The sequence below is a fragment of the Pelmatolapia mariae genome, linkage group LG5 (assembly GCF_036321145.2).
Source record: "Pelmatolapia mariae isolate MD_Pm_ZW linkage group LG5, Pm_UMD_F_2, whole genome shotgun sequence".
Lineage (NCBI taxonomy): Eukaryota > Metazoa > Chordata > Actinopteri > Cichliformes > Cichlidae > Pelmatolapia > Pelmatolapia mariae.
The window spans coordinates 9835194-9861275 of NC_086231.1; the positions used below are offsets into that span (position 1 = coordinate 9835194).

General features: G+C 37.3%; 1 protein-coding gene across 4 annotated transcripts in view; it reads left to right on the plus strand.

Annotated features, from left to right (window-relative positions):
• Nucleotides 1–1739: 1739 nt before the first annotated feature.
• The window catches only part of ephb2b (eph receptor B2b), a 123618-nt gene continuing 99275 nt past the window's right edge, over nt 1740–26082 (plus strand). For all 4 annotated transcript variants that reach the window (XM_063473618.1, XM_063473616.1, XM_063473617.1 and 1 more), the window contains exon 1: nt 1740–1888. In XM_063473618.1, coding sequence (XP_063329688.1) covers nt 1837–1888 — 52 coding nt within the window. In that variant the 5' untranslated portion in view covers nt 1740–1836. The remainder of the gene's footprint in view (nt 1889–26082) is intronic.

Here is a 26082-nt window from a genome sequence, read left to right on the forward strand (position 1 = left end):
ACAAAAAGCAAATTAAAATTATACATTTTTTGCCTGGCTTTCTCTCTCTCTTAATGCATTTCAGTGTATATCGTTGCGCTGCTTTTAAAGCAAAGCGATCATTTTTTTACTTTTCTGTCATTTCTGCAGCTGTTTTAATGTATCGCTGTCAGTCCCCATGCCCGTCATTGTGTCATATAAAACCAGTCTGTGTTTTAGTTTTTACACAGTACCTACAAAGACACTGGAATTTTACTACCAACTCCTAGAACAGGAAATAAGTTTTATACTACTCTCAAGAAATTAAAAAAAAATGTAACTATATCTCACAAGATGCTCAATAAATTTTGACTTGGTGCCAACTATGACTGGCAACTCGGACCTGCTTGGCAAAGCGTAATCCCATTAAAACAGCAGAAAATTCATGAAAGTTGAAGGCAGTATGATTTTTGATACGTGTATTTATTTTATGTATAGCATTTTTATTGATAGATGGCAATGATTGCCAGGAAAGGAGCTGCCAGATTCTGTTGTGCCAACTTAAATCAATTTAGTGCAAACACAGCTCAAAGTTAATAATTGTGGAAGATTAATTGTGTCATATTTTTGAAGTATTGAAACACTGAGCCAGCATCACATCAGCTGATTATCGTTTTATGATGATTTACATCATCTGATTTTTAAATGATTGGAGTCACATTTTATTATACATATTTGACTCTTTGGCGAGTTTTTAAAAGACTACTGTATGTTCATATGACATGTTCAAATCAAATTATTAATTTTACATAAGGTATGAAAGTGATTAACGCACACACACACACACACACACACACACACACACACACACACACACACACACACACACATATTTTCCTTAACAAAGGGAGGGAAAGTAATATAAAGTTTTTAAAACACTGTTACTCAAATGGTACTACTCATAATTTGGATTTATCTTACTTGTATTACATCGTTACATTGATTAATATAAATAACATTTTTTCTTAAATCTGGAAACGCAAAAAACGAACTATAATTGCACTCAATACGAGCATTTGCTTGTAATTAAAATATTACTAATGCTTACACGGTGAATTAACATTATGAGTCACTTTTCGCTGAAACCGCCTGAAGTACAAGGTTGTTGAAAAGTATACACTTGAAACGTCAAACGTCTTGGAAAGAAAATATATTTAAAAAGAGGAAATGAAAATGTTAAACTTACTTTACATTTTCTCTCCTGTTGGTCACCTGTTCCAGCGTCAAAAGCTGCGGTGAAGCTGTTCTTACTTCCCTATAAGAGCCTCGAGGTGTACCCCAAATACATATTCAAGCCTTGACTGATAAAGCAAAAACGACTATTTCCACTTCGAGCAGCGTGGCAGTGAAAATAAGTTGCTCCATCTTTTATAAATGCCCCACATGCGCCACAAAAACTTAATTATCGCTAGGTAAGGTACTGTGGACCATCCTTCTGTCGATGACTGACAGCCGGGTAAATTGAAGTAGATTTGACGGGGATGAACAAACGTGTTGATGAGCGTTTACAATGACGAAACTACAAATTTGAATGTTTTAACCTTGATTATTTACATTGCTGTTTCTAGAGTATATAGCACTTACTGGACTAATATTTTCCTGAAAGACAGAGCTGTGTTTCTATGTTGCTCAGTACTCCCCTCTGTCTGTCGGTTGTTTGGTTTCGCCCAAACTTGGTTCAGATTTGAGTTCGTAGTCTCTGCTATCTGGGATCGCTCTATTGGAGGAGAAGGACTGCCTGTCCCCTCTCTGCTTTTGCTGTCAATGGCTTTCGGAACATATTTTATTTGAATGTCTGGGACTTTTAAGTGACCAATAATGGATATTCTATGGATATTATGGACCTTACCGGCCGTAATAGCTATTGAAGGTAAGCTAGTGTTTTCATCCCAACGCGTAAAGCCGCATCATCTTGCCGGCTTCGAGTTTGAAACAAAGCGCGTGATTTCACGATTTCTTTTTCGGACTAAATTTCTATACTCCTGCCTTCATATGTGTAAATTTTAGTAGTATTGCAATTCCAGTACTTAATTCTAGCAAAGACAGAGTCGGTTCATGCAGAGGGATGGCTGTGGGGCATAAAAACATATGTTCCCGCATCTCGCAGGTGCGCTGCGGATGTTATCAAGCGCTAATAGCCTTAATAAAGAGAGGAAACATACAGCCTTTTGTGTTGCACAGGTAGCTCCAGCAGAATATAAAACATGAGATCCCATTCAGGTAAGGCGCATCCTTTTTGTCCGTGGAGGTGTGTCACTATTAGTTGTCCAACAGTTGGTGACAAAAGCGTGACAAACAAAACAAACGACAAACAAGGACTTCTGCTTAATTTGTTTGTTTGTTTTTTTAGGCTTCCGGAAAACAAATACAAACATAAGCATTGAACATCCTGTTGTCGGACTCACAAAAGGGCTCTGCCTGGTCACTATGCAGTCATTTGTACGCAAAGCCTGGCTAAGCAGTAAAGGGTAGGAGTCATCGTGGCTCAGCGCACAATGAGACAGGTTGAATGGTGAAAATAATCCCCGTAATATGTGTTTACTGTTGTATGCGTGTGATGCTCCAAAGTAAGGCTTCCCCACATATTATGCAGCATAATATACAAGTGCTGCAACAGAGAAAGACTGTATTGATGTTAGATTATTTAAACTTAAATAAAAATAAGCAGACCTAAACATCAGGAAACCATGTTTCTTTTTAATTTAAGAATTCCAGTCTTGATTTAAATTGTAATTTTCTGTTGTTTTTGATTTGATGGATTCAGGTTGCTTTGTGACAGGTTAGGAGACTCAGCACTGAAGAATGGAAAGTGTCAGCCCAGTTATTTATTCAGTCTATTTTGAGGATGCTCTCAGAGAACAAATGCATCTTCCTCCTCTGGACAGTTTAACTAAACCTCATAATTACAGGTGGCGAAAAGAAACTATTTGAAAAGTCAGCTGAATGTTAGAGCAGGATGAAACAACAAGAAAAAGAAAAACAGGGAAAAATATTCACATCACTTGTGCATATGTAACAGCGTGCCAGATATGTGCAGAAAGTTTAGAGGACATGCCAGGTTCACTGTAGGACTGGCACAGACTTTGACAGATGTCATGCGTATTTATGCAGACTACTACTGACTGTTCCAGTTTATGGTTTCAATGTAGTTAACGTATCCAATACCTAAAAAAGAGAGATCTCAACAGCTTACATTTCCTATTGGCAGGTTGAACATTTGTTAGCTTTAATTTAATTTTTATTAGATTTTTTTTTTTTCAATTTAAGGTTTCATCAACCTTGTTACTTAGGAAAGTTAGAGATGCAGTGCACTCTCAGCATTACAAAAATACTGGAAATGATGTGCAACCCACATTTCATACAATACATACACTGTATTTTTGTTTTTACTTATATATATATATATATATATATATATATATATATATATATATATATATATATATATATATATATATATTTTTTTTTTTTTTCTCTTATGAACAATATAAAACCGCTTAGATATGTTCACATTAAAACTGTGCAGATTAAAACTTCATGTCCCAAATTAATTTTTAATAATATATTTATAATATATGTAAATTTGTATACCAGATAATTATTTTATGTAGACTATATTCAATAAAACAAGTTACTGTAAAACTAAATACTGTATTTATGTACATAATTTTAGGTTTGCTTTTGTTCAATTACTTGTTATGAGTGCTCGATTGCTTTCATAATGCTTATTTATTGTTTGATTTTTATCTGCTCTATTCTGTTGATGAGTGAGGGGTAACACAGGATATGACAAATGCCAAAAATAACATCAAATTCACACTACAGAGTGTTCCACTTCCTCTTGTCTTCTCATTTTCTCTAAAAAACAAACATGTCCATGGATACTGTTTCTCTACTTGTAAAATTTCATGTGAAAAATATGTAAAAGTAGACGGCGTGTATTGCCTCAAACAGCAGTTTGCACGTCCCTCAAACAGCCATTGCTGTGCAATTATGCGATTTCCCCAAGAATGATGCTGTTAATATTTCTTGATAGTACTTACGGTAAATACAACATGCATGTTGCAAGTACCGTTTGGGACTGTGGTACTTCAGTTTTGATGTGGAAACCAGCTAGTCGCATCACAAGCCGAAAGCAGCCCCCCCTCCACCGCCACCCTCCATTTTATCCCTTGAATCACCCTAGCTGACTGTCCAATGAAGTTGCAAGAATGGTTTACGTAGGTAAAATAAAGAGTTGAAAAAGAGGTCACTGCGGCTCTAATCCAAAAAAAGAGCCCCATCCCAGCATGCAACAGAAGAAATCTCTCCAGTGGACCATTTTGACACGTAAAGTGCCGGGACACAATTTTTTTTTCAATAAACGGGGAAAAATACGTCAAATGCATTTATTTCTCAATAGTTCATGTTGATTATTTATTGTCTGCTATGTTACACTGTCCCGTGTAATTTCAATATGTGTTGATCGCTAAATCACATTGTTTTTGTTTGTTTTTTTTAGTTTTCTTTTTTAAATATTTAAAATAAAAATAAAAATATCAAATGAATTGATGAATGAAATTATAGCATCTTCTACAGCTTATTTTGAATGCATAAACATGAAAATACTATTTGTTGTACAGATAATCAAAGAATCAGGCAAGGGTCACGTTGGCAAGGATTAAAGGATTAAAACTGGGGCCGAACTCCAGACAACCAAATGTGTACCAAGTGATTATTTTGCGAAAAGTATACTGCAAACGATGTTAAAGCTATCGTACTGTCTTTTTTCCCCCTCAGCGTCTCATCTCTATTCGCTAGACTATGTACTCCCCCGGCTTCAGTTAGTATCACCATGTTAGACAACTACAAATGGCATTCATTCATCAGCTGCAATCAGCCAGTTTTCAAAGGCATTTAATTCACCGCGTGGAATGTGAAACAACTCTAAATTGTTTATTTGTGTTAATGTAAGCCGATGCCATGTCTTATTGGTTTAGTTAACAAGAACAGACGGGCTCTTTTCGGAAATTAATGGACATACTACTGCCTAGGAAATTAGCCTAGCTATGCCAAACATGTCTATGAAAACACAGTGTGGATTTATCTCTTCATTAGTTTGGCCATTCATTGTCATCAGTGTTCAGTTGACAGCCACACTAACAACGATGGCACTCATCTAATTCTGCTGAGTGGAAATTCTCATATTCATACTGAGCCATAAAATTCGAGTTGCCTGTTTTGTTTGTAGGAGATGAAATTTACTAGACAGATAATTTGGCTTTTCCGTTTGGCCCTTTCTGTTGTGGTATTACAGTTTGTGCAGTGCAGCTATGGCAGATGTTTTCTAGGAGGATTGGTGTTGCTGTGATGCAATAACAACCCCATCTAGACATGTATGCGTGTTGTTGGTGAAGTTAGTGGGAGAATAGATCACTCTGATATAACTTTTTTCCTCCTGTTTTTCTTTGAACAATATATAAAGGGACAGAAACCACAGTAGAGGATGCTGACGTGGGGCAGAATGACATCACAGCATGGAGTCTTCAAAGAATGTCTTACAGATTTGATTGCATTTCAATATGCACTGGATTCCTTTAGTGCTCTATTGAACACTGGAAGACTCAGTTGAATGTTGGCAAATAGTGGCAAAGTTGATGTTTGAAATGGTTTCCCTTTTTAAATAATTATGCAAGAATGTACTTTTCTGTGTATTACATTTGGATTTTCTATCAGTACCATTTTTCTTCCACAAAATTGGATGACCTGACTCTTTGAGACCGAGTATGACTCTTAATGTTTAGAAAATCCTGCCAAGTTTGGTTAAAAAATGCTTTCATATGTAAATTCAGTGGCTGTTTCTGACCGGAATTGTTTTGTAAGGAATCGATGTGTGAGTGTAACATGGAAGCATTATGTCTTGTGGAAGAGTAACAAAAGACTGACGGAGGCGGGTTCTGAAATGGGATTAGATAAAGGTAAAATGAGCGACCGTATACAATCCAGTGTTTTCTCAGTCCACCCAGTGAGCAGATGCAGGGAGCTGGCCTGCACGCCAACCGCCACAGTAGGCTTTCACAAAGAATCTGTCTCTATTCAAGCCTTAATCCATGCTGCCGAGGGCCCAGGCATTGTCACTTTGCATGCAAAATTTCAATTAGTGCTGGTACCAGTTGTTTCACTTGAAGCGGGGTGTCACATTTCAGAGACATCTATGGCTACCTTTAGGGTGAGATTATGGAAGTATTATTACTGATTTGCTTGAGAAATTTTTGTAGTCCTTGCAAAAGGTTACAGTCACTGCAGTGAGCTGCTGTATGTATCAAACCTAGACTTTGGTCACATTTCTGCAAGAGTGAATATACGGAAATCAATACAGAAACATCTAAAAGTTAAGCAGAAACCCCCCAAACAAGGGTTTTTCTGTTTTGTAAGCTTTTGTTCCAGTTGGCTTTGCAAGCAAAATAGTTGTATGTTGTTCCTGGCTTTAGCTTGTTTTAACCAGTTTAACTTCGGATTCAGTTCAGTGCATGATGAGCTGTTTGAAAGTGTTTCCATGCTTTCGGCTGTTCAGCTCTGCTTCTGTGGTTCACTGTCTGAAGCCAACTCTTCATTCCTTCTAGTCAACACACATTTTGTCCTCTAGAGGTGATGGTAAACTGACATTTTAGTATTTCATGTGTAAACTGAAATGAATTAAAATCAATGGTGCATCCATGATACCACATGTGTGGACTTGGAAAGACTTTTCAAATCTGGGGTACTTTCAGTTCTTGACAACAATACACTTCACTGAAACAGGAAGGTGTAAAGAACGACATGTTTGCCAAACATCTTATTTGTTTACTTCATATGCTCAGAGTATTTTATATCTTATTCTCTATTGCAAAGCATTTTGTGAATTTTGTTCTTGAGAAGTGGTATACAAATAAACTGTACTTAATTTCTGACTTGTTTACACATGGTGTATGTGCACAAAAATAATGCAAACTCCTCCTCAAAAAATTTATTTGACAAGCACTATATGTGTGTGTGTGTGTGTGTGTGTGTGTGTGTGTGTGTGTGTGTGTGTGTGTGTGTGTGTGTGTGTGTGTGTGTGTACACACACACACACACACACCCCCATCCATACCATACCAATAAAATCAGCTGCTTATACAATGAGTCTCTTATCCTGTGGACAAGGTCCAATTCTACTGTTATGGACTGTATGTAGCTGGCAATGGTAGCGTTTGTTCTGCTCTTCAGGCTCGGTGAGCTCGGCAAAGCAGCACATAAAACAGTTCTACACCATTGCCAACTGCAGTCCAAGATGGTGAAATACCTCTGACTGCATGACAAGATCCTGTCTGGGAACACTGAGGACTGTGGGAAGGAGTGGATCTAGCTTTCAAAATAAAAAAAGGGTATTGTCGTTGTACTCTTTGACAGATTTAAAAAAAGAAAAAACAAAACTAGGTAGTATCCCTGAAAAATCTATGTGTGGGGAAATGTACATGAAAGCACTGCAGAGTTAATAGTGGAAGTCTTCTGCCTTTAACGTACTGGGTAGTACTACATTATACATTAAAAACACAATATGACCTACTTAAGAAAACCCTCACTAGCCGAGCACAAAAGTGTTCTGAGTCTCGCTGCACAAAATCCACATACTGCACCTAGTGACTTCACTTACCGCAGAGGTGTAAATGGTATGCTTGAGGTACTCCTTAGGTAAGTCAATAATTTTTATAAACCTGGTGTTTAACAGGCTCTGTATCCAAAACTATCAGGTCCGTTACACTTAGTTAAATTTTTTTTCATATATTTTGAAAAGGAACAGGTGTCACTTTGTTCTAAATCAGGCCAGACTAGTTTGAGAAGAACAGATATTACAGCTTTTTGATGGTATCTGATAATGGAAATATTTTTAGAGTCAACAGGTGTTTTTAGTCTTTCAGTGTGCTACCCAGTGCGGCCAGTGCTCAACAACTGGAGGGAATTCATTTAAAACTGAATATTTTGCACGCATTTCTCTTTAGCCATTAGACAATCACAGGAAAAAATGAAAAGGTACCAACAAATTCCACGTCAGTGAGTTCATATTCACAGACACTTTTATGATTTTAAAATGCCCTTAACTCTTAGATTAACAATTATTCATTTGCTGCGAGGAAGTGCATCTGTTTGTGCATACATTGTGGTGTTATAAATTTATTATTAGATTAGATAGAAATTTTATTTTGAACATGCAAATATAACTGAAATAACAAGAGAAAAAAAACAAAAACAAAACTTAAAAATCATCAAGTTTTCATGTATATATCTGTCTACAGAATATGTGTGTGCTCGAAAATCTATGATAAATAGATGTTGGACCTTGAACTAGAAATTTGGATTGATCTGGTTTAATATCTTGCTGTAATCAGTAGTCGAAGAACATTTGAGTACTTGACACATTTAGGCTGCAGTAAGCATTATCAAATGATCCTTAACATTAATAGAACATAAATACATGAAATATGGACAGCTGTTTGTTAACAGCAAGTGTCTCTGTGTGTGTGTGTGTGTGTGTGTGTGTGTGCGCGCATATCGTACATCTGTCATGTATATTCCCTAATCAAGTTTGCAGACACATGCCATAAATTAATTTAGCAACTCTAACTCTTTATTAAATTTGTCATTTGTGGGCCTGCTTCAGACTGTGCGATAAAGACTCCATATAGTATTTTATTGCTTAACTGGAAGAGACTTTTTTTTGGATAGTTGTGGAAGAAACTTGCTTTACCTCTCTGTAACCTTTCTGATATTTCACACAGGAATCTAGATCAAGGATGTTCTTATAGCCTGCTATCTTAATTAGCACATGTTAATTGGCAATGCGCAGTCTCTTGGTAAGTCATATTTATTAGGGAGCGCCTGATTCATCCCAACCCTTTGGGAATGGAAATCATTAGGGGACAGTGAAATGTGTTTCCAGACATTATTCATAATATGAACCGTGTAAGCACTCACAATCAAAATGGCTCTGCAACATGTAGACCTAATTTTCATTTTTTACACAAGTCTCAGCTATTATGTGGAATCAGTGAATTTTGTGTCTTTGTCACTCTATAATTCCTCATTTTATCCAAGCAGTGAAATCTCTGTTTATAACAGAATTTTCTCCAAAACTAGAATAGAATTAATCAGTGCAACCTCTGTTTATGTCACATCCCTAACGCGAACATGGAGTCATGCACATTAACAATTCGGCACTTAAATTTTTTTCACCCCAGCAAAGCCAACTACTGAGCTAGGATGAGAGTAGAAAGACAGAAGAAAGCAAAGGCGGAGGGAGAGTACCCTGAGAGAGGTCAGACCTCGTTTCAGAGACCCCCATCCACACACACCCCAGGTACTGTGACACTGCTTTTATGAGTGTGGCTGGAGAACACAAACCCACCGGATTAGTGTCTGTCTCTCAATGTCCCTGGGAGCAGAGCCCATTGGCCGAGACAAAGCGGGGCTGATTGCGTTGTCATCTGCATCACAAAGGGAAGCCTTTTTTACCTGAACCACTGCCTGTGTGCCATGCTATGCATCACTTCTATCGCGACTCCGGACCCACGTGACATCTGCCTTTTTTTTTTTTTTTTTTCTATCTCTGCCTCCCCCTCCCTTCTATCCTTTCTCTCTGCCCCACACCGTCTGTCCACCACAGTCCATATCAACAACAAGACCCCCTCCCCCATCCCTTCTCAGTTTAGGCCAGCGTTTTAGTCTGTACCAACACTGCCGTTTTCTGGTTTTGCCGGTAGTTATGTGCTTAATGCAGTATGCAACAGCTCCTCTCGCTACAAAGACCCACTAACACATTTGTTGTCTATCTCCCGCTGGGTCTGGCTGGCTAGCTGGATCTTAGATTGGTCAGCATGCATATACATGAAACCAAATCCCAGCTTCATAATATCAGACCTTAATGGGTCTAGCAGTCTCATTCAGACAGACACCCCAGCTGAGGTGCAGATGTGTTTTATCTGATTAGTGTGCTGGGAAAACAGGCTCTGTTCTTCTGTAACTGATGACCTGCCTTGCGTCGCTGACCTAACCGGCTCCAACAGCCACAACAGAAACAGATCAAGCTTCTGTTTTCAGATAAACTTCTTAAGCCTGTGTACATAAGTACACGCCTAAGCCTTATTTTGACTTTTTTCAAAACAAGTGTTTACATGTTTTATCACTATCAAATTACTTTTCAAAGTCACCATCTTCCTTTCATATTTTATGACCTGAATTGGCACTTTTTATCCTGCAATAAACATATTTGGAAGTGATATAAATAGAAATATCTCGAGCACAGGATTATAAGATAAATGCTGCTGCTTCTTCTTCTTCTTCTTCTTCCTTTTTTTTTTTTTTTTTTTTTTTTTTTTAAAAACCTTTCTATTTAAGATGCTTTATGAATAAATTCAATAGCTTAAACTGGGTGTAACATTTGAAAAACAGATGGAGGGAAGGGAACCAAAATGACTTTTTGTGTCCTCAAGTGTGATAGTTGGTTTTCTTTTCACAAGTAATTGCATTAGCTCAGAGAATAGGGAATTAACACAAGGCAATTAACTGATTTGGCCTTTGGCTGTGACTTGTCTGGTTTTAGAGAGCTGGAGTATTTTCATAGATTAATTTGGAAATTGCATTCAGTCAATTGCAGAAACCCTGGAACTGGATATAATTCATCAAAATATATACATTTAACACTGACGAGTGGAGACGGACAGTATCCATTTTGGTAACATTTGGTTACCTTTGATAAAACTGAAGAAAATGAGCTTTAGGGGGTGGGGGGGTGGGGGGAGTGAGGATTGTCAAAGGCACGCATTATGACGACAGCACGGTAAATGCACTTCTTCATGCTTAACTGCCTGTAGTCTAATTACAGAACTATGGTATGCCTGGATGGCTGTTTGTTAACAGTAAATTTGTAATTATGATTTTAACTTTTAGCTGGAGACTATGATTATTTTGCAGTGGTACTATTGATGTCCACATACACCATATTTAATACAGTTAACCCTGTGACACTTAACATTACATCCTTATCTGAGTGGTGGGTAGTAAAAGAGGTCTGTTCACTTATCTGTGCAATTAAATCTTTACACTCTCATAAGCACTAAATTCTGCAATTTTTGACTTAATGAAAATTGAACACTTTGAGAGCTGATATGGGCAGTTTTCATTTTATCAGGGTACACCTGCCTAGCAACAACTGTGTTTTGACAGATCCTACCAATCATTTAGTTTATACTGTTTGGGCTTTTTGTAAAATTCAACAAATTGTTGTCTTTTTCAAAGCTGTAATTTAGCTTCATTTATTATTGAAATTTATGTTTCTAGCCCATTCTCAGCTGATCAAGAGGTCAAGATAATAAAAACACGAATTAATTTGCAGCAGATATCTAACAACTGATTGGCAAAATATGTTTCTTTTTAAAAAAAAAAAAGTATTTCTATTATTCATTCTTTGAGCATCAGTGGTGAGTTTGTTGTCTGGAGTTAGCTGAAGGCCACAAATGATTTATGTGATATTATTGCTGGTGATGTGTGTCTCCCTAGTGAAGCAGAGCTCAACCCAGTTACAGCCATACAATAGATTTCAGGTTACTGTGGAGTGACATGTGGCCCACACAGTGAACCTTAACATGGTTTTGCTGTTAGGCCTTTTCTTCAAACAATAGTGTAATTGGGACAGACGAAAGCTAGACTTTTTCCACTTGCTGGGTTTTTTTGTTTTTGTTTTTTTTGCCTTGACCTCATGCCATCAGTCCAAAATCAATAACCCAGACTCAGCAAAGATTAAACTCCTATGATTTTGTTTATGGAGTCTTATCAATTGACACTTCATTATAGTCATTTCATATTCAGCAAAGCCCATGATAAACGTTCCATTCGAGCAGAGAAGGCTTACCTGAATTTACATAATCACTTGTCTGAAATGGATCTAGTGGAGGGGAGCAATCAGCAGCATCTGCCTCACTCACACTTGTAAGAGCTCCTGTTATTGCAATACCATCTTCCCCCCCTCTTCTTCCAGCTAACAATTCATTCTTATTATATGCTAATTTCAAACCTGTTAAAGATTTCCAGCAGGACATACTATCTGCAAACCATATGGCCACAGTTCTGAAGAGCTGCCAAAGAAAGACCGATACATGTCTTTTGGGGTCAATAAAGCCATGTCTGGATTCTCAATACAGCCATGAGGTAACGTGGCCTACCAAACGGGAGCCAGGTATACAAGGAGATGGTGAAATGATGACTGTTTTCCATGCCTTTCAGTGGCAGGAGCCCTTTGGGTACAAATCACAATGGATCATTTGGGAGGGCAGCTGGAATATCCATAGAGGATCTCAGGAGACCTACTGTGCCTGTGAAATCAATACAGAGGTCCAGCTGAGACCATTAAATGAAATGAATGTCACATGATAGGGTTAAATACATAGAATATTATTATTCATAGAGTCCAAATAGGTTTTTCATCTGCAAATAGTACAAGAAGGCACAGGCATCAATAAGGACACCTCATATATGCATTGCACAGTCCACCTTTTTCACCTGTTGTCTAAGATACATAGAGATGCAGTGTGGTCAAGTTACATAAATGTAATATTTATTTTATGTAAAGTTGACTTTTATGTAGTTTCTCTAAAGAGAATATAGCAGCAGATAACAGTTGTCAGCACTCAGGTAGCACTGTCGTATAAAATCAAACCACCATCAGCTATGGGTTTGTCATTTTCTGTCTCTCCTTTAGCACACATCTCCTAATCTGGTATAAAGCTGTTTCAAATATATGATGTAATTTCCCTGATTAAAATACTCTTGAAATATAAAACTGACCTTATTAATGTTTTTGATTAATCCATCAATTGCTGTTTAATAACACATACAGATGTAAATAAATATGGGTATTAAATACTTGTACTGAGAGGTTCTAATGTAGAGTGAATAGTTAGCAGTGAAGCTGCTAGCATGGTCTAAGTGTTTTTCCACTGCACTGCACAATAATGTAATGTTGTTTACCTGGACCCCTGATGAAGCTAACTGTATTGGTATGCACAGTGTATTTCCAATAACTAAACAATAGGAGCAACTCACTGGCTCAGCAATGGAAGATATGTAATAGGAGGCAAAAGGAACTGTTTAGTTTGCATCACAACAGAGGCTGATTTCAGAAAGTAAAAATATGTGGGAGTTAAGATGAACTGGAGAGATTCAGGTAGATGCTCCAGCTGAACACAGAGAGACTTATACTAACAGAGTCTCTCTGTCTCTAGCACACTTGAGTTGAGATGCCAGTGGCAGGCCTAAGAGGAGACCATTACAGTTGGTTGTGGTCAGCCGTGATACTAAGCAGGACCCTGCAGTGTGGTTCAGCATGGGTAACACCGGCTGTGCGCCTGTACTAGAAATGTATGTTATCGTGGATTGAGTTGGCTGGGAATGCTGAGAAAGCAACTTAGACTAATAGGAAACCCTCTAAAGTATTTATTCTTTCTTTTGCTACCGTTTGCCTAAGCCATTACCTTACTAATAATTTGTGTTGGAACTAATTCTGTTTTTAGTTCATCTGTATGATGAGCAGTACCATCTGTGTTTAGCCTATGTCTGCTTTTTGGCGCAGTCATTTCATAGAATAAAACGGGCATTTAAAAGAACAAAGTATTTAAAATGTCTTGATATCTTTAGATATACTAAACATATGAATAATTTCCTGCGTGGTTTCATCATCACTCCTGGATGGTTTAGTCATCAATCTGGGTGAAACCATGCAATAAATGATTCCTATGTAAAGGACATAAAGTAACAATTACATTTGTGGCATGGGTGGCTCAGCAGGGAAGGAACCCCCGAATCGGCTACAGTTACTCTCATGCTGTGCTTACTATGGTAACACCTCAGACTGATTACACCTCTTCTGAGCACTTTCCAAGCTGCTCTCCTTTACAAATGGTTTGACACTTTGTAGTGGTCAGGCAGGCACCATGTATGCATGTAGTGCCTGTGTAAGTTGACTGAGCTGCTGTAAGGAACCCTGCCTGTTTGAGGTACTGAAAAGGCATGTTTGGGATTAGTGGTCTGTCCTCATCTGTGTGACACTTGAGGGGTGTGAGTCTGGGGGTTGCACTGCTCTTTGAGACTGGCTCGGTGTTGAGTGACTGACTAAATTGAGTTGGACCTCACTACTTTCACTCTACAGAGAGGTAGCCTCTTACAGTCGCATATTCACAATCTCATAAACACATTTACGCACATTGCCAGCAAGCACAAACACATAAATTTTATTCCAAATTGGTGCAGGAGCCATTTTTGCTGCCAATTAAGAGCAATACAAGAAAAAAGATCATTTAAATCCTTGCTCCAGATTTCCCGTGGGCAGGTTAAATTCAACAGAACATGAAGAGAACAGTGGTTGTTGTTTTGAGTTTGCTAAATTTTTTGCCTCATTGAGCAAAATGTAAAGGCTTTAGGTCGTTTTACTGTGTGATTTAACTTTTTTGTTCCTGCCATAAGAACCTGTAAAACAGCATATTATGCAAAAACAGGTTTTCCTTTGATCTCGGTGCCTACAGTAATATGTCCCATTTTTGAGAAACAGAAATTGAGACCCGTAATAGTGTTTAGTGGTTTTCTTCTGCACAGACAGATTTTTGGCTTGAGCAGTACTAATCTCTATTTCACAGATACTAGCATGCTCATTTTCTCTCTCTCTCTCTCTCTCTCCTTTCTCTTTCTAGCCTTCTCTCTTACTCACACACATAAACAAATGTATGAACATTTTTTTCTCTGAGTTATTTCAAACTCAACACCTGCAGGGTTGGCCTGTCAGGCTTTTTTTTTTTTTCTTTGGCATTAACATGAATATCAGAGGCCTGAAGCTGGATTACTCAGGAGGAGGTGTGAACACAAGGTTTTTGGGCAAGTATACTAGCGCTTCAGCTGGTGTTTTGTCATGTCCTTTCACTCTTGCATGTCCTATCACAGTACACAGCATATGCTGTCTCTGAAAGAAAAATTAATCACCTTTTGCTGTTTACATTTGCTGTTGATTCCAGCTCATGTTAAAGCCTGAGGGATGTGTCTTGAAGAACCTTAAGTTTCCTTGTGCTTAGTGCAGATTGCAAGTGGCAGCTTCTTGATGATCTTGTTTTAACTCAAGGTTATAATTTCTGTTAATAACATAAGTCCTGTGCTGAAAATGGCACTCGAGCTAAGCTGGGAGTTTTGCAATATCCATGATATTAAATCACAGCACAGATGACAAAGCATCTAGCAACAAAATCATAAAGTTGGAAATGTCACCGTGGGACCTAGCAACCAAAACTCAAAGAATACGAGTTATTGTTAGATTATATTTCTTTTGTCATCATGAGAAATGCAACATGACAAACCCAATCCATTTTTTTAAAAGGAGTATTAAGAGGATCACAAACTTCAATAAACTTTGCTGTTTTGAAAAGGCAGTGTCCCTGAACTTCATCCACCATTCAAATGTGTAGCATCAAGTAAGCTTAATGAAACATGGATTTAAAGTTAAATGATACTAAGTGCTGAGAAAAATCTATTGCCTTGGGAGATTAAATGTTTTCACCACTGAGTATCTGCAAACACTACAGCACATATGACTTATTGTTATAGATGCAAACTCATTGATCGTGCACTTTTTGTCTTTCATTCGTTCTCTAACAAAAAGTAACCTTTGTATGTTTAAGTCAAGCCATACATTTAATAAATTAGTCAGTTTTCAAAAGAAAGCGGTCATTGTGAAGGTTTTAAGCTTTTCATTGTAGGAAGGCTATGGGACAAAGAAAACAGAGCACATAATCCTCCAGCTGACACAAGTGTGCTGAACTCCTTACACTTCTTATACACTCAGGTAGGTGGAGGGCACTTAATGGCTTGCGCTCACAGCTTTTATTTCAGAAAACATTTGCTGCCATCTTCATTTCCTTTGTCCTGCGCCCAGCCTGTTCCGTTCAAAAAAAAACAAAAAACGGCTTGTCTTGCTATTCTTTTTGTGACCAGCTTCCACCTGTCACCCCAATGCTAATGTGAAACATTAATAGCCTGGGAGCCCAAACAGAAACGCACCACTTCGTAGAAATACATTACCTGTCATCCTGTCTCTGGATTAGGACCTCACCAGTGTCAAGTGATTTAAGGGCCTTTTTTAAGGTTGTCAGGAGGGACATAATTGTGCCTGTGGCTATAAAGAAACATATGTGCCTTTTTTTTTTTCTTTTTTTTTTTAAGGCGTCAGACAAGCAGCACCAGATGTGTGTGTTGAATAGTGTTGTTTTTTTTTTTCTCACTTGAGCGTGTGTCTGTCTGCTGTGTACAGCTGCGGTGCGGAAGAGCTAAGTCAGTTTCACAGGGAGTGAGGAGGAGGTGAGAACCAGCAGGTCTAATTGAAGCAGTTAATGGGCTGTCTGAAACCATCATTCTACCTGACACTGCACGTGGAGAAGCTCTTCATCACTGAATTGAATCTGATGAAAAAGCTCTTATACGAAAATAAGCTATTGGGGCGGACAGGGGATTTTTAACGATGTAACGATATTTGCATTATGGATATTGTCAAACTTGAGTCTTTTACAGCAGATGTGCAATATTTAGAGATTTGTTCTTTCTTCACCCTTCGAAACATCCAATGCTGAAAACTTGCTTTTTATCTCCATTCACACAACTTTCCATCGAAGCAAAATGTCTACTATAATTACCTGTTTTATCTTTAAAATTACGTGTTCTTCTAAACAAAATCTGCTTGGACATGATTTAATTACCCTTGTTTCTGTTATCTAGTGGTATTTTCCTGGCAAACAAAAACTGGCTGCTCTTTATTTTGCATTGGATTTTTTTCAAAAGAAATAGACTAGCTTTGGACACCGGATGAAAGATGTAAATTTTCCTGTCACACTGGAACACACATTTATGCGTTTTCACTGAAAACTGCTAAATATGGGGATAACTAACTTATATTTTTGCTGTTTTCCCATCCTTAGTTGGCCCCAGACTTTTTCTAACCACATCCCGCCAAACCCCCATTCCTCTCTGGTTGCATGGCTTTAGTCCCAGGACAGTCCTTCTTCCCAGCTCTATCGCTGTTCCTCCCACTGTAGCCACAGCCCAGATCCCTGCTAAATTCTAAATTCCCCCCAAAAAACAAAAACAAAAAACATACTTGATGGGAAGAAGACTTTATACACTGTGCACACACTGAAACATTGCAGAACAAGATATTTCAGTAGAAAACTGTGGTGATGGCGTTGAGCAACTCCTACACGAGTGCAGGGGGTGCTATGTCTTTCTAAGGGCCATCTCAGTTGAAATGTGATAGAAAGCACTCTTTGTTCATTTAACCCAAATGGTTTGTCTAGCCATGTTGTTGCCACTGACTTTTTTCTATGTGTAGGAGTGCAAGTGTAGGAGTGGATGGGGAGCCTTGAACAGGTGGGTTTGTAGGTTGGTTATATTTAACATCCCTGACAAAGTGAATTGCTCCTTTGGGATGTACGCTAGAGGAGGTGCAAGGTTGTGTCAGAGGCAAAGTGTGGTTGGGTTTAGTGAACAGACATCCATTATATCAAGGCTCTGCAGCTGCATCACATAAGTTCTCAGAAACCATGGCTGGCGCTGTCTTGGAGGTCCACAGGGAAATTGGCTGTGTGCAAATCATGCCTAAATATATAACAAATGGACTTGAGATGAGATGCACATGACATATGAAATATATTGCTATGGGATGGATAGCAAAGGTAAAAAAAAAAAAAAAGTAAAAAAATATGAAAGATTTGTTTTAGTTTAGAACATAGTTTAGAACAACAATATCAAAAGTATGTAAAGAATTAACATCTATTACATTTTATGAAGCTCCAATCCAATCCAGTTTTATTTATAAAGCACTTACCCAGCACAGGACCAAAGTGCTGTACAGAAAATAAGTTAAAAACAATAGAATAACAGAAAACAGCAAAAATAAATAAATAAAACACATAATACATAAAAAAATAAAACAGCCCTATAATAATAATAATAATAATAATAATAATAAAAAGATAAAACAACATAGAATCAACTAAAAACAACTAAAATAAAACTAAAAATAAAAACCAACACCTCACATGGTGTCAAAGAACAGGGTAAAGAGATGGGTTTTCAGGAGTGATTTAAAAACAGGTAGGGAAGAAGCCTGTCTAATCTCTAAAGGGAGATCGTTCATATAATATGTGTTTCAGAGGTGTGTAATGAAGTTGGCTTACCTTTGCTTGAAACCACAATCTAGCATCCAGTCTGGCTTCAGTAACACGAGAGCAAGATGAAGTCAAAATGTCCAGAGATTGTATCTTTCGTTTATATAGTCTAGGATTTATTATCTGTTATACGGAGGGAGAGGCCATCAATGAACTACACAGTAAATACAGCAGTAACTGAAGCTCTTGGAAAGCGGCCTTTTGAAGAGCAGCATTGACAGAGGAGCTAGCCAGCTACAGTTTGTTTTAGTCTTTTACCTTTTTGTTACCTTTTGATCTTGCTTTAATTATAATAGTTGGGTTCATATGTATATGGAGAACAATGACACAATTAGTGTAATTTCTGCTTCATTCACTGCCTCTGTTGATTTTTGGCATCAGCTCAAAGGGTTTAACAAATGTATTGCATTCACTTTTTAAGAATTAAAGCCATTTCTATACACAACCTCCACATTTTCAGAGCTCAATTGTTTTTAGGCAAACTAATATTTATTTTAGTGGACTGGAGGCTTGGCCCCTGCTGTAAGATCGATCGATTAATTAAAGCCAATTAGGCTGAGAAACAAAAGTAGCACCGCTTAGGATCCAAAGTGCTTGCTGTGTAATATTTCAAAATGGCGAGTCTTTTTTTTTTTTTTTTTTTTTTTTTTTTTTTGTATGTAGTGCACCCTTAATGTAAAGTAATAACTTAAGATAAAGTCATGTACCTTTTTGCAGCATGTTGATCTATTTTTGGAGAAAATAATATGGACAATATAAGGGAACAAAATGATACACTCTTAAAATGCATTACTGAAATTTTGTTTTTGTTTTTTTTACAGAAAAAGTAAGATGGATAGGAAAAGCAAATAATGATTAAATAATCTTAATAATAATAGTAATCTTTATACTGAGCCCAGGGCTTTGTTTTAACCTCTACATTCAGGTTTGAGATGATGCAGCAGAAGATCTGAGCTCTTGTTTTGCAGAGTGCTCTTAAAGCTAACACGCTTTTTTTTTTTTTTTTTTTTTTTTTTTTTTTCTGTATTGTTTTTTGTTTTTTTGGCATTTGGCAGACTTGTGGCAGCTTTTTGATTCAGCCAAAAAGCCTCTTACAAAGTGCAAGAATGAATTGTCAGTGTGTTCATTCATATAATCTCAACAGCAAGTGCTACATTAAAGAAGACGATCTCATTTTAAATGATCTGCTTTTATTTTTGTACTTGTATCTATATCTATCATAAAACAATTGCCATTGTGCTTGCCAAAAGGGTGTTACATTTATCTATTGAACATCGTCTTGGCTGAAATAAATGTAACAGTCTTAGTTTAGTTTCTGAAAGTATGCAGTTTAATCATTGTGTATGTTGAAATGCTAAATGTTATGAACAGCAGTTTTTTAATCTTATATTTTCCTTTTTATAATAATTCTCAATAATATTTTAGCTTTCTTTTCTAATTTGGTAATGTCACGCTTTGGGGGAAAAAAAAAAAGCGAGTTCAGTATTTCATTGAAAAGTGGAATAAAAAAACATTTCCATTTGTTTATAAATGTTATCTATTTTATGTATTTCATTAGCTCCTGCTAATTTGCATAGTGAGAAAGTCAATGAAAATTTAGACTGGCAAATATGGTATTTTAAAAAATATTTTTATTCGGTCATATGGCAGTGATGGCACCGATGCTGTCCCTTATTGCTGTCTTGTGCTTGCGAGTGGCTTTACAGCCCCTTGGCCGATGCCAACAGGAGTTTACACGGCTGAGTAAGAGTGGGATTTGATTTTCATGGAAGACCATCTGCACAGAAAATCTTGATGCTCGTGCGAGCAGCATATGCTTTGGAATTTGGATAACAGGGCTGGTAAACATGCTTGTTCCCTGAGTGAATTATACTGCCAGGCCACACTTCATGTTGTCCTCCCTCATGGTGGGGGCTGTCTGACAGTATGGGGTTAAGTCTCAAAGCCCACCTTTCCTTCTTAAATCATATTCTCTCACATACACACTGAGCCGCTCCATCAGTAGACCATGAGTCATTAGTTCCTTTTAGCTCCCCGGCCAGTGGACTCGAGCTGATTGCATATGCTTGACTCAGGTCTAAGATTGCTGAGGGACTTACTGCAAACAATAATCACATATTTTTGTTGGACTGCATGATCCTGGATTCACTGCAACCAACGGCTTTTTCCTTGTCAGCAGAAGAATTTAATGTGGTGATTATTGAAGCCAGCCTTGGCAGGATGTAGCCCCAGCAATTTATTACACAGGCATGATGGAGTTTGGTACAAGAACTGAAGGGAGGAAAGTCATACCTAATCTCCTCATTAAGATTGCAGAAGTCAGCATATAATTTCTGTCACTGTTGTATATGTGTGCTCCCCTTTTCACCAAATGGCAGCCAGCACTAGAAGATGAGCTCACTTATGTTAAGGTATTGGTCATTTCTGGAAACTGAAAGAAGATGTGGTTGCGCATATTTTGTCATGATCAGCACATTATCTGCTTTTTGGGAGTCAAGTAGATCATTTATGTGTATTATACAGCTAAGCAATTTTATGGATTTAGGATCTTCACTGGAGGATATGTGTCAGACTTAAGATACGATGTTTATTATAGCAAACAGTAAAGTAGCAGTAGCAGGTCAGAGGGTGAAAAGAAACTGTGGGGAATCTGACTTGGTTTTGAGCCCTTGAGGACTGGCGAGACTATATTATTAAGTTGTCTTGTAATGCCTCCATTTGTTGTTGACCTCCGTTTTATTTGTAGTTGGACAGATAATACTGAAGCCTCAGAGGATGGCATAGAGCTATTTCTTCTCAGTGTTTTTTTTTTTATTTTTATATAATACAGTAAGTGACATGTCTGCTTGGGTTAACATAAGGAACTTAGCCCCATGTTTTTCCAGTGCCTAGCTGCTTTCATGTCAACTATAAGCAGACCAGCAGGGGATTTGGCCAGCTCCGCTTAATCATTTCCTCCAATCATGCACTTCTTGGAACATATAGCTATGCTTAAACTAAGATGTTTATGATCTCTGTATGAAATCTAATCTACAGATTACTGCAGAGATTTGACCTATAAGCCACTGAAGGGCATGCTATTTTTTTCTTGTGTAAGCAGAGATGCTGACTCTGTTGTAGTGATTTTCATACACTGTTCAGAGATGACAAAGACTCTTTAAGGGCTGCACCCTGACTTTTATTGTTCTAGACGGCTCATCAACTAGCTATTCAGCCAACTAAATTGCAATTCAACAACCTGAAGAAAGGTTGCCGCTTACATTACTACTTGCTTAGTGGTTTTAAAAAAAAATATTACTAAAACAAGGCCAAGTAAGTTGAATACAAATGGTAAGGGGACTTGATGCTTTTGTATTTCATGCAGATTTTTTGTATGATAAATAAAAGGACCTTTTTAGCAATTAAAACCATACAATAAAATCGCTGACATCTTGTTACAATGCAGTGTTCAACTAGGAAACCTTGTGTCCAGACATTCATGCGGATGTTAAAAGAACCACGTACTTAAACACTGTTGCAGAGAAAGCACCATGACGCAAACCACAGGAATGAGACACTACAGAACACCCCCAAATTCCTGTGTCAGAGCTCCTTTTTTTTAAGGCAGGAGGGAGACCTACATAATATTAGGGAAGGAATTTTATTGTTGTGGCTAATTTTGCCTTATCCTGTACTAAAAAGCAAATATTCACAAGATTACTGCTTTATTGCAGCACTGCTGATCATTCCTTTTCATGACAAGTCTGCTAAGTTACTCCTAGTACTTAGCTATAAAATAACTGATTAATGTAAAATTAATATGGATTGCTGCATTGCTGACTTAATAATTGAAAGCAGTCATGCTTTTTTTATGTAATTGCCCATTAAGCCTTGGCTAAGCAACTGCCGTTTTGTCTCTTCATTGCAAAATAAACACACAGTGTAAATGGGACTGATGGGAAGAGGAGCCCTGACCCCACTCAAGTCTGATTGCTAAACAAATGCACTAGGATGCATGCAAATAAAGAGGTATATATCATACTCAGAGCATTTTCTTACAGATCTGGCTTACTGGCATAATTGATGGACATGTTAGAGATGTGAGAAAGGGTTACTTACTATACACTGAAAACGTTGATACAACATATTGTGTACTTGTACTAAATATATGAGATTACTCTTGAAGTTGTGACTTCGCACCCTTTTAGTCTAAACTACAAGTGAAAGTGTAGCTAAATGGCAAATTACAGTGATTTTGACTTGGTGTGCCTTTTGGACAACGAATGTTTATTGAAACAGTACTGACTAGTTCGGTCTCATTTCCTTCTGTCTACTCTTTCCCTAGGCCAACGGTAGAGTTGATAGTAAACTCTTGGCAGCTGCATCAGAATATTATTTCCTGCACATTTCCTTCTGCTACAGTTAAAGTTATACAAATTAAAAGTCAAAAACTCATTATAATCATTACCTTGATATCTTTGCTTTGATCTCACGGGTGCTCGTAACTCTTAACAATATGATTGTCAGTATTCTGTCAGTAATAGAACTGCAGTCAAGGATTTGAAAAGTCTTTTGGGACAGAGGTTTTAAAAGCACAATTTATTTTAGGATTAAAGCTGTTGTGGAGCACTGTGAGAAGAAGTTGCTAAAAATAGCCCTAGTGATCCATCCAGAAAGTTTCCCTGCAGTGAAAGAACCTTGGATGTAGCATGGTTTGTGTCTTTCTTTGTTTGTTCTTCTTCCACTCCTGCAGTGGTCACAGTGTAAAGGTAGCAATTGTTAGGAGAAGACACAGTCGAATGTTGCTACATGTTGATGTTATTCATACATTATGATCTTTACTGTAAACTTAATGTGCAGGTTAGTCCTAGTCCTATACAGTATGTCAGCTAAATAATGGGTAGTTTGGTTAAACCATACCAGTATGACCAGTCAGAACAAAAGGTGAGGACATGTATTTGGATTTCATAATTTCCCCCTGGAACACAGAAGAAATGCAAACTCATGTCTTACAGCACTGATCTGTACATTAAGTCCAATATTGACTTCATCTAAAATGAACATTAGTTGAGTACCTTGCTATTTCTGAATGATCCCTCCCCCCTTTTTACACACAGCTTGGTGTAATAGCTGGTATCCACAGAATGAAAGCATTTAACTCCAATCAACAGGATTTATGGCTGCTTTAAAAGGCAAAGGTGTCTTTTCTCTCTTGAAAGTGCTGTTTTGGCTGTCGTCCAGCTTAGATTGGACCAATAGCTATGTATGATGAATTATTATCATCTTGGCTGCCGGCTTAGGATTCACACTTCTTTCCAAGTTTGAAAGGGATGCAACGTCTTCCTGCGTTTAGCAGCAGTTAAGCAGCTTTGAGCAAAGTTTTACTGTCCAACTTTATGTTGTGTCAAAACCAGACAATCATAAACCAAACAAATGTAACTAGAGCCAAATCTTAACCTTACTTCTGTCTTTCATTTTTCACATGCATGCCTCCAGAGTTCTTGAAGTGGTATTGGTGTTCATGAAGCCATTAGGCAGTGAGTTTGCCCAATTTTTTTTTTTTTTTTAAACAGATTAGCTCACACAAGCAGAATAAATTGGGAGCAAATGTCAAGGAATGAGTACTGTCTGGGTTAACAACAATTTTCTCTGTGGTTCTTTTCATGTGTTGGCGGGGGGAAAGGAATGTACATAAAGGTTAATGCCAAGAAGATGGATCGAGTTGTTTTATCAACTTCAGCACTGCTTTTTTTTAAGTAGCTGATGACTTTGACATTTTGGAGTTCATTTCTGTCAATGAGTAATATGAGATGTCTTGTAGATCTAAGCCATTTGCAGTGACTACACATTTGATTAGATTCTACTTGTAGGAGTAAATTAGGGAATATGGAGGGCAGGGTGATTCAAACAAGAGATGTAATACTAGTAAAAGATGATGTGTCTAATGTATAATTTATTTCTGTTACATTTTTTAGTTCAAAATGTATTCCCCATGTATTTGCCCAAAGACACAAAGAAGTCATTATAAATAAGTAATTTACCTGTTTGTTTGGTTATTTACACTAATGCAGTAGCTAGCACACTTTGAGATTACTGGCTGTTGTTTTCCCTCATTTTCATTACTCAGCTCAATCTATATATAGACTCAGGTATTTATAAAATCCTCTCTTTTTTGTAGTAACTATTTCTGAAAAAGGAACTGTTTGATCGTAAGCTTTATGTCAGACACAATGTGAACACTACTGAGAAAACAAGATGTTCGGTAAAGAGAGATATACTAGAATTCAGTTTTAGTTGAATTTTAGTTATTAAAGAAGTTCTTGCCAGTAGCCTGTAGTACTTTGTTTTGGTTGGCTTGAATAAAATGGGAAGTCACGTGGTGTAAATGTATTAAATGGTCAGCATTTTAACATGAAGATAAATTACATTTTCCACTTAAGATGAGTTGCAGAGTGAATTTTCTTTAATTGAAATTTGCCAAAATCGTAATTGGCATGTTAGACAGTTTAAGAAAACTGAACTTTGTGCTTCTGTTTCCACATTTTTCTACATTTTCATTTTTGAATAAGCACAAATCCAATCATATAAACTTATGAAACTGGATCCCTGATATAATGACTGAAAAAATTTATGGGGTACAGCAGATAAACAGTGATTACTGCATCAGTCAATGTTATGTAGTTTGTTAATTGGTTGCTGAATAATTGTTTTATTTGTGTAGGGCTTATTAAAAAGAGTGTTGAAACCCATATTGAAAATAATTCTTCATATCCCAACACACAGAACAACATTTTAACTTCTAAAAAATTGAGTTTTCAGCAAAAGCTTCAAAGAAGCCACAGATTCAGCCGATCTGCTGCACTGAGGTAGCTATAATCTGCGAAGCATGGCCTTCTCTGGATTTGAAACAGCAATGGCAATCAAAAGCTGTATAGCTGAAAATGTTGTTTGGTGCATCCCTATTTTTACCTTACATTAACTGGCATCTCTGTGTGTCCAGCCAGTTGCAATATATAAGCCATAAGTATGGTTTAGGGTGAAATTCACTTGAGGGGATTTTTTTTCCTTGATGTGCTGAATGAATTTAAAAATTTAATAAAACACTGATACTTGTAATTCAATAACAGTGCAGTTGTGTAATAAATCATTCAAATCAAAATCAAATAAGGTGATTACCACAAATTCCCACAACTATTGATCCATAGTTTCACGGTTCCTGACATTTAACCCTCTCTTAGCTGACTACTCCTTCTTGCAGTGACCAGTGGGAATACAATGAGGTTAAGAGTATTGGAAAACCCAGGGAGCTGGAAGGAGGTAGAAAGATATAATCAGCTTCACATCTCTCTGAAGCTCAATACCATACTGTTTCCTCGTATAACTGTGCTGTGGAGTTGTTAAACTGAAATGCGCATAGCTGGGATATCGTCCAAGTTGGGATATGGGACTCCCGAATATGAGATTTCATTATCTGATAAAGAAAGAATGGATTTTCCCAGTAAATGTATTTATTGTGTTCAGTAAGGAAAGTAGAAATGGAATGCTTACAACATACACCACCATAAATGCACTAGCTCTTGGCAATATGGACATGCATATCATTTTGATTTTCCTTTTAACTACTGCTGAATGCTGCTGTCATTGAAAACCATCTTACTTGTCTAGTTTAATTATTATGTTAGAAAATACAAAATAATAAACCTAAATTTCTATTGAATTCTAAGTATAAATACATTTAATGATAAGAAAAGGCAATACAGCATTCAAAAAGTGACAGTAAAAATCTGATTTCTTCTCTGATAAACTGGTGTGTTTCTACAAATTTAGCACAAACATT